The 9,705-nt window shown below is 43.9% G+C and overlaps 2 protein-coding genes across 2 annotated transcripts; both read left to right on the plus strand.

Moving 5' to 3' along the window:
- Positions 1-1,887: 1,887 nt before the first annotated feature.
- On the plus strand, positions 1,888-2,520 carry LOC119328774 (egg cell-secreted protein 1.3-like). The gene has a single exon (XM_037601749.1). It carries the CDS (start codon positions 1,888-1,890, stop codon positions 2,341-2,343), a length of 456 nt encoding a protein of 151 aa, XP_037457646.1. The 3' UTR covers positions 2,344-2,520.
- A 3,732-nt stretch (positions 2,521-6,252) lies between these two features.
- On the plus strand, positions 6,253-6,997 carry LOC119329315 (putative germin-like protein 2-2). Its single transcript, XM_037602328.1, has 2 exons — positions 6,253-6,373; positions 6,462-6,997. Exons 1-2 carry the CDS (start codon positions 6,253-6,255, stop codon positions 6,995-6,997), a joined length of 657 nt encoding a protein of 218 aa, XP_037458225.1.
- The last annotated feature ends 2,708 nt before the right edge of the window (positions 6,998-9,705 follow it).

A 9,705-nucleotide genomic window follows, 5' to 3' on the forward strand; every position in this document is an offset into this window, starting at 1 on the left:
ATTCACAATTTTATTTTATCACCATCATTTGTGTTGAGTTTCATTCATATATATATATATATATATATATATATATATATATATATATATATATATATATATTGACCCCCTTCTTCAAATTATATATATATATTGATCCCCTTCTTCAAATTAGATGTTTCGGAAGCGGGATGAACTCCTAGCACCAGCTCGCATGCGAGCAATTCAAGAGGAATTGGCGGCATTCTTTCTTGACCATGTGATCGCTGAAGACGGAGAATACTATGTGGACCATGAGTCCGTATGTTAGGAGATTATATTTGTAAGAGATAATTATTGTATATATGTAGCCGATAGTGTCGGATAGAGATACGAGAACTTGTTGTTCGACCAATCTCTCGGAGAAGGAGAGGTGGTCGATATCACTTCTCTCTGTGTGCATATATGTTCATGACGATCTTCTGTTTTCTTCGTTTGCTTACTAGCTAGCTAGCGTGTCTAGTCCTCTCTATACGTATGTATAGTACGTAGCGTCGACCAAGCACGGACATAAGAGAGGACACTTCTCTCTATTAATTATAGCTAGCTAACACAATATATGAAACACCTAAATTAACCCCCCAACCCCCCCCCCTCGGTTCGTAATGCAACCGGTATTAATACTCTTTTCTGGCCGAACCAAAGCCTCCTTTTCTACTAGTGAACGGTTGCTAATTAGATCTCCCAAGCCCATACATATAAAAGAAAAAAAATCATACCTATTTTTTGTGTCCACCTAAAAAGTAAACTAGCCCTCACGCCTAGCCCATGATCACCCAGCCCGGCGCCATGTAAATGTTTTAATCCATCCCCAAACACATGGCGATGTCATGCCGTTTAATTACTTTTTCAATTTTTCAAAAGCAATTACTTCTAAACCGCTTATTAAATTAATATTCGTTTCCGCCATTAGACCTCTCATGGAGAGCTCCTTGAAACTAGATCATGTGTGGATATGTTTTGACAAACTTTTTATCTGTGTAACTTTAGTGCTACAAGAACCAACTCCCTGCTTGGTTCGCTTTCCATGATGCCAGTTGTCCTAATGATGTCGTAAGTTGTCTACAATGACCGTAAAGTAGGCTAATATTATCCTTCCTACTATTAATAGTGAGTAGCTTAACAATATCCAGAGTCGCCTCTACAATACTTTGTAACATTGTAGGAAAGCTTAGTTTTCGAGGTAGCCAACATAGAAACAACGTTATACAACTTCCAAAGTAATATTGACAACTGAGCATCACTAAGGTAGACGACCTCATAGTGAAGTGTACACCTTAGATTTCGAGGTACCCAACTTAGAAATCATGGAAGGCAACTTTTGGACTGCTGCCAACCAGCTAATTAGCAACGGTATGCAACTTCAAAACAGACACGCCGTGTTTAAGGGGTCATATTTGCTATATCCGGCTGTAGATGCTCAGTGTGTAGACTCGGGCTAGAGGAATCTTTCCATTTATATGATGCATTTGGTGAATGGATTCATATTTAGGTGTGCGCTTAAGACGTCCAAAGAATTTAGCAGTTTGTTCTAGCGATAAGGAAACATGTGAGTTGGTATGGAAAGTGAAATGACACGAAGACAGCGAAAGATGACATACCAAACGAAACCGCGGCGGGTATCGATTAGGAGACAAATCGGTTGGCATGGAAAATGCAGAAACCGGAAACAAGGGATCCTCCCTCGGTGGAAGGCGTATCGTCGTCGGTACTAAAGACCACCAGAATGGGAAGCGAAAGGACCTTCCAAGTTCTGAAACTGAAGCAAGCGCGCGTTACCGCTCGCTCTCATCGTCCTGTATAAATTGAACGTAGCACGTAAACACCGTCACAGCCAGCACTTGCTAGAGCCTAGAGGCGATCAGTACCATGGCTTCCTCCGGCTCACTCCTCCCCGCCCTCCTCGTGCTGCTCCTGCTCACAGTCGCCGCCACCGCGTCGACGACTACGACGACCTTCGTCCGGGCGGGCGCTCCTCCGGCCGAGCTCGCCGAGCGGCTGCAGGGAGTGGGGCAGCAGCAGTGCTGGGAGATACTGATGGACATCAGGTCGTGCACGGGGGAGATCATCCTCTTCTTCCTCAACGGCGAGGCGTACCTGGGGCCCGGGTGCTGCCGCGCCATCCGCGCCGTCGAGCAGCACTGCTGGGCCGCGGACGCCATGCTGTCCGTCATCGGGTTCACCCCAGAGGAGGGGGACATGCTCAAGGGCTACTGCGACGCCGGTGACAGCGGCGAGGGGCAGCAGCGTGGTGCTCTTGACGGCGTTGCAAGTGACGGCGCCGTGGCCGCCGCTGCCGGAAGGAAGGGGCTTGGTGCCCCGTGAAGCTGAGAGTCTGAAGTGTGTGTCCACGTCCACCTGTAGGTTCTCGTGAATCCTGTGATGCTTCATGAGTTCATGTAATCTTTGTTGCGAAGCTGGGAGGCGAGTGGTTTCTCTGGGTTTTGTTCGTGTAACCCGACCCGAGTTGGCTATCGCTAACCCCAGCAAGGCTCGAATAATAGTTTCTCTGCCATATTACACCATTTTTCTCTTGAACTAATTAACTTTATGAGTAAACGTGACACACAAACCCAATCAAAATCAAAGACTAGACACGGTAAATATCAGAGTGGAATCACAGTGTAAGACAAACCAACCACGATGGTGCGCCGGCGCACGTGCCGGGAGGTTCAAGTTGTAGAGCGCGCCACCGCGCGCGTTCGACCGAGAGCTTGCAGGACCCGCCCCCTCTTTCCCCATCGGTGAGGCAGAGCAGGCCGAGACGCTCCAGGCCCCTGTGAAGGTAGATAGTTGTGGCCGGTCTATGCGCACCGGAACGCCATGCCATGCACGAACACGCCGTCTTGCGGCTCACGTCAAGGCTGGTGGCGGCAAACCCCACGGCGGCGAGGGAGGGCGCGGCGTGGACTCAGACGTGGGATGCAATGGACGAACGTTTGCAAGTGACCTGTTTGATGAAATGCCTCCTGACAGAGGGGGTGGGGGAAGAAGAGAGGACAAAACCTAAATGCCACGTGGTGAGTTTCTTACTCTAATCTGGTGTCGGACGAAAGTTATCCGGTTTTGAGATTTGAGGGGCTTAATTTCAACAAAAAAAATCTTAAAAGGAGCGTATATAGACTTTAGGCAAACATGACGGACCAAAAATATATGTTTCTTCTTTTATGATAACGTCTACCGAGTTGATGCATTTGACCAGATCTCTCTCTCTCTCTCTCTCTCTCTCTCTCTCTCTCTCTCTTGATGATGGCATTTCTCCTTTTTTTAGGAATGGCCATGAGATTTCTCTCATCATGAATGGCGATGTAGTCTTTGGATAGGACCTCCTTCACCTAGGCAACTTTTTATTTCCAGTTTATATAAAACAACATTTTTTACATTCTTCATCTTCTCATGCAAAGGCTGGTTATTCGTTCAATGTTACGATATCAACTTGATATAACATTTGAACGAGACACTAGTGCTACCTTCCATGTCCCTTCGTCGCTCCATTCCGAAGGGTGGCACAGGCGGTGCCCCCAACCACGAGTGGGTAGCGGCAGGGACGGCTCCTTTTCCCGCAGCGGCGTCCTCCACGAGCTGGTGAGCTCACGGGGGCGGGCAGCAGCCGGCACGACGTCGCGCCTTTTTGCGGTGGCGGGTGTGGTGAGGTGGGCCAGCTGGGAGGCATGGGCGGCTTGGCAGCTGCCTCGGAGCGTGCTCGAGGGTAAAAGTCGGGGCGGCTCCCGATCTGGACACGACGATGGTCGTTAGGGCCGGGCTTGTGATGGGGTGGTCGGTGCTCGGGTTGGCAGTTTGACGCGGAGGTGCGCGGTAGGTGCGGTGGCATGTGCGTGCAGTCGAGGTGGTAGTCCCAATCTAGGTCTGGATGGGTGGCGTCCGAGCTCTGTTTTCATGTGTGGGCTTCAGCGTTCGAGGCCAATGTGGAGCTCAGTTGTGGTGTCACGCTCGTTGGTGTTGACTCGCCTCCATGGTGATGGTGTGAGTGAGGGCTCTCGGGTCGGCTGTGATGGTATGCTACTGCAAGTGCAGTGCAACTTCGGTCCGCTCTCTGTTCACTATAGTTGGGCCCCCTCCCTGGACTGGGGTAGGGGAAGGGGCTCTGGGCAAAGGTCTTGTTTCGATGGGGGTTAATAGATACCCGCGACGATGGCACTATGGCGCCCTCATTTTTTTGTAGTTGTTGTCAAAGTCTTGGTGGTCGAGTTTTGAGTTGGCCAATGTGGGCATTGTTGGTTTTTGTTGTTGTTTTTTCTTTCTATGTGGTTTTGGTCTAGTTCCCCCGATATAACAGGACATTATATATTTTTGTTTTTCCTCTTAATGAATTTGGCATAGCTCCTACCTATCTATATCTATACCTACTAATACTAATACTAGTACTAATACCGATACCAATAAAATAAAGTGTGTTTCTCTGATTTTTTATTCCTTCACACATGTTATTAATTTTAATTATTTCCTATGGATAAATAAAATTCGTCGGGGTCCATGCATGAGATTTTCTTTCGAGGTGATTCTGAACTGTATCAGCATGAACCAACGATAATATGGGTTTGAGAGCCGCAAAAATAAATTGGCACCGCAACTGAACCTCTACCATCGGCTGCGCCTACCTCAGCTCGCATATTTCACGTTAAATACTGACCACCCAGGGAATCGGCAAACACACGGTGAGAATAGAGGAGAGCAGCATCCTCATGTTCGGCGCCAGACATAGATCGTGTGGGCTGAATACTATACTTAAACAGGTGGGACAATTAAAGAGAAGGATTGTGGGCTGGATAGAATATTTAAATGGGTGGGATAATTAAAGGAGGGATTGAACAGAAATTGCTTTTGGACACCGAGCTCCATGGAAGCTTCAAAATGCAAAATTTAAAATACGTGAAAATTCGTATTTTTACATTTCGAAAAATCTGAAAAAATACAGACATACATGAAAGCATAATGCACACGTGTGTAAAATTTCACAACGAAATACGATGAAATGAGGGATGTGCAAAATGAACAAATCTAGGGGGTTTTAACAGATGATACTATTCATTCTTCTATATCATGAATTTTTCTTTCTTGTACAGGCCGCATTTCAATGTATTTCATCCTGAAATTATACATACATACACCTCACATCCCTGTTTACTTGTACAAATTTTTTCAGATCTCTTTGAAACCGAAACTTTTGAGTTTTGATTTTTTCATAAATTCAGCCGCCATGAAGGCCGAGATCCAAAACGCCATACTGTCTTGAATGGCCACCACGAGAGTGCAAGAGAGGAGGCATGCGGAAGCGAGTTCGGCCCTATAGAAGCGAGAGCTAGTTTTGCATGCAACTGTATGGTCATACACGCATAGCTGGTTGAGGGATATTTTTTCAGGATGCGCAAGCTAGCTGATTGAGAAGTTCTTCTGAGATAATTGATCTATGCGATGTCCTACTAACTGAAAACGTTGATAAGGATCTGAGTAGTACATGGACAATATTTGTGTGGTCTTCACGTGTATGGTGTGTGTGTGCACTCTCTTTTTCTGAGTCATAATGTTAGATGCAACCTTACACCCAAAATGACTACAAAGTGAATGCTTTTAGGAAATTAGACCGTGATAATGCCATAACATTTTTAGTTTCTGAATGGCCTTTTAGAAGTCCTGATCTTATTCTCGCATATGTCCCAAAGTTCTTTTTATCTCTACCACATCGCCACAGCGTGATTATTAAGTCTTGCACTACTAGGGTGTGGCAATATGAGGATTTTTCTCCCTGTTACAATGCACGGGTATTTGCACTAGTATATCTTTAAAATAATGAATGCAGATAAATGGATTTTATCGGAAAAAGAAGGTTGTCCCGTTCCGACGTTAAGCGCGGGCCTACAGCTGTACCGGTGAGATCCATGTGGAGAGATGGCATTCTCTCTTGGATTCTTGGTCGATCGATGTGGATATGTACAGTCGACTTGTTCGACCATTGACTGATGTGATGTAAATAGGTAATCATGCATGCTAGTATTACTTTGATCCTGCCGTCCCATGCATATTATACATACACGCGCTCTGCAGGCTACCCACATCACAAAGACTTGTTCCTAACTTCCTACCCGACCATGTATATCATCTCCCTATAAATACAGCCTTCTCCACTCAAACATCACACAATTGAAGCAGCATAGCAACCAATTCCAAAGCTCGACTGCTTGCTAATTTACTCTAGCGAGGAGAAAGCAAAGAGACATGGCCATTCGAGTGTTGCTCCTTGCAGGAGCTCTCCTGGTCCTTGCATGCTCGCATGGCGCCACGGCCTCCGACCCTAGCCTTCTCCAGGACTTCTGCGTTGCCGACAAGACGTCTCCAGGTACAACATGCACACCGATATACTCCATGGAATTGTAGCTAAGCAATCACCCATCTTTTATCTTATACGAATGCATTCACCCATGTAGTGCATCTCAACGGACTGGCTTGCAAAGCGGCAAAAGAGGTCGTCGTCGAGGACTTCTACTTCTCCGGTCTCCACGTGGCCGGCAATACAACCAACAGGCAGGGCTCTGCGTTGACCGCCGTCAACGTCGCGCAGATCGGTGGGCTGAACACCATGGGCGTCTCCCTCGTTCGCATAGACTACACGCTGTTTGGCCTCAACCCTCCCCACACCCACCTGCGTTCCACCGAGATTTTGACCGTGCTGGAGGGCTGCCTACACGTCGGGTTCGTGACGTCGAACCCCGAGAACAAGCACTTTGACAAGGTTTTGAACAAGGGAGATGTGTTTGTGTTTCCTAAAGGCCTCGTCCATTACCAGAACAATAACAGGACGAGTAACGCGGTGGCCATTGCGGCGCTGAGCAGCCAGAACCCTGGAGTGATCACGATAGCCAACGCGGTGTTTGGAGCAGAGCCTTCCATCCCGGCTGGTATTACTACCAAAGCCTTCCAGGTTGAGAAGAGCATGGTGGATTGGATCCAAGCACAGTTCTAAGTTGTGTTCCCACGAGTGTGTTTGCTTGTCTATATATCAAGTCAATAGGTATATTTTGTGTAGTTTATATTACTCAACTCTGCATTGCATTACATTATTTTTAGGGAGTGTATATTTGACGTTTGACTGAAAATCAATTGGACATCAGTCAAGTTTTCCAACCAATGAAGAACAACACTTGTATGTATTTGTGTGTCCCTTTTTTGTGCATCTCCGCTGTATGTATGTCATCAGGAGAAAGGCTAATCCTAATCGGGTTGGAACTATACCCGGTTTCAAACATATGTGAGCTACAACTATCGCAATACCACATCCAAGAAAAAGCCTACTGATCCATCGACGTACCCTCTGTAGGTCTTGCATCATCAACGTACAGCCTACTTACAATCACAGTGATAAGTAGACTGCCATTAGAGTCTGCTGGTAACTTGCAGTCTACTCACAGTGATATCTTAAAAGTTAAAGACTAGATACACAAAACTTACAGTCAAATTAGCACTGGATCTTCTACAATTACAGTGTATTTACGCATAATTTACACTAATATGTGTGATTATTACAGTAACATTATGACCGGAACTTGTCGAGTCTCAAAGACACCCATTTGCAGCGCCGAGTCATGAGTTGGTATGTATGTACGCGGGTTGGACTGGACCCATTTGCATTCTATGACAAGTAGGTGTAAAACTTTGAAATTACAGTAAGAAAACCTTGCAAGTATAGTACCTCGTGCCATCTACGGATTATAGACACAACTGAACCAACATACACACTGCCTATCATACAGATGACCAGACATTGAACCAACATACGCACTGCGCTATCCATAGTGTGAGCAGTTTAACATCTCTCTAATGCAAAAAAGCCTTCTTCTCCATCATTGTTAATTCACAGTCTGAAAGAAAGGATCAAACAAGAATTTGACCAATCATTAAGATATACAGCACAAAGGGAAGCAATTAACACTGAGCCAAAAAGCTGAAAATACATAGTACAAGAGACAGTGAATGATGTAGACGAGCACAGTAAATTAGGCAACCTGGAGCCAAAAGTACAACTAAAAAAGACTGGAAATCATGAACCTCTTTACTGTAAATTTTAAGTATAAAAAATAGAAGTGTTTACATCATCAAAGAAATCAGTAACAAGAAGTCTAGAACTTATCCACCCTGTTGAACTCGCAGAAAAACTATCATTAGCATACTTCTGTCCTTAAGTTCGGAATGTCAGCGCTTGAAAAATGGTCAACAACTTGAGTCCTTGCAGTCCATACTTCCATAATCTTGAATGTAAAGACACCACAATTGTGTGCCTGGTTTCACATGAATAAAGGAAGAAAACAAAAAAAAATAAGATACCAACATGGGAGTAATAAAAGCATCCCAGAATCCTATAAAGTGTGTAATCCGTTCGAATAAAAGAAAATACCAGAGATACATCTTAAAAGATAACAACATAGTGCCTTCAAAAGGGAAACAAATTTAGAAGCAAATTGATTAAAAATGTACTAGCAGATCAGTAAACTGCAAGTGAAATTCAGAATGCTCATTAAAAGATGGATCAAGGAAAGCAAAGGCTCTTCCCTTCAAACAAACAAAGAAACAAAACCAATGTTTTCGAACGGTTATGGGGAAGTACAGCTGCAACTAGGAAGAGTAATATGAAGAAAAATGTATATATTGTAAATGAGAAATAAAAAAAGAAATGGTAAGACAAACACCAAAAAAGAAGGCAGAAATTAAATTACTTACATGGAGGAAATGAGAAATAAAAAGAAAGGGCAAAGACAAACACCAACAAGGAACCATGGAGTCAGAAATCCTTCAATTCCACTTGGGGAAAAGACGAATACCAAAGCCGCAACAACTAGTTGGGGGAGAACCATGGAAGATCATACAAGAGACGATCCACAGGCTGAAACTCCTTCAATTCCAATGTCTTTGCTCATGCCTAGTGCATTTCTTTGAGATCTAGAACCTGTAAAATCACAAGAATGAAAAGCAGAGATCGCGAATTCTTTCCATTTAACAGAGTGTATTGCACAGACCACTCTAGTTAAAAATCAAAGAAACTGGTCAGTTTTGTTTCAAAAGCACCAGGGCAAAAGAAGCTAAAATTTACAATAGCAAAACAATACTGAAATTACTATTATCAAGTTGCTAAAATTACTAGACAAGCAGAAATTCCTGTTCCTGTGCACAGCAAAGTTTCTGACACAAAGGTAGATTCAGTATATATTGACAACGTGAATAGAGGCAACACTACCCAACAAAGACAATATGAATTACAGCCTAATTACCACTGTAATGTTACTGAAATTACACTGTAATTGGGCTGACCGTAAATATTCTAGTAAAAATTGCACTGTGATTACCCATGGAAATTACACTATAACAACATCGTAAATTATAGAGAATTTGCACTGTAATTATAGTAAAATAGCAGTGTGATTTACAGTGTAATTACCTTGAAAATTACACCGTAATTACACTGTGATTACAAGTACACTGTAAGAACACTACAATTACAATATGCTTACTCTGTAAGTTGAGAGGAAATTACACTGTAATTAAAATGAAATTACAATCTTGAAGCAGCTGTCAACTTAGATGCAACACTACCCAAAACATACAAAAAAAAGTTTATAAAATGGATACAAATACTACCAAACAAAGACAACCCACAAAGAAAAAGGTTCTAAAATGCTT

This window comes from Triticum dicoccoides, chromosome 7A (assembly GCF_002162155.2).
Source record: "Triticum dicoccoides isolate Atlit2015 ecotype Zavitan chromosome 7A, WEW_v2.0, whole genome shotgun sequence".
Lineage (NCBI taxonomy): Eukaryota > Viridiplantae > Streptophyta > Magnoliopsida > Poales > Poaceae > Triticum > Triticum dicoccoides.

Bases quoted from the DNA above. Each gene is read 5' to 3' on its own strand.
- LOC119329315 (XM_037602328.1), top strand. From the start codon at position 6,253: ATGGCCATTCGAGTGTTGCTCCTTGCAGGAGCTCTCCTGGTCCTTGCA. The intron at 6,374-6,461 runs GTACAACATGCA...TCACCCATGTAG, and splicing joins TGCCGACAAGACGTCTCCAG to TGCATCTCAACGGACTGGCT.
- LOC119328774 (XM_037601749.1), top strand. From the start codon at position 1,888: ATGGCTTCCTCCGGCTCACTCCTCCCCGCCCTCCTCGTGCTGCTCCTG.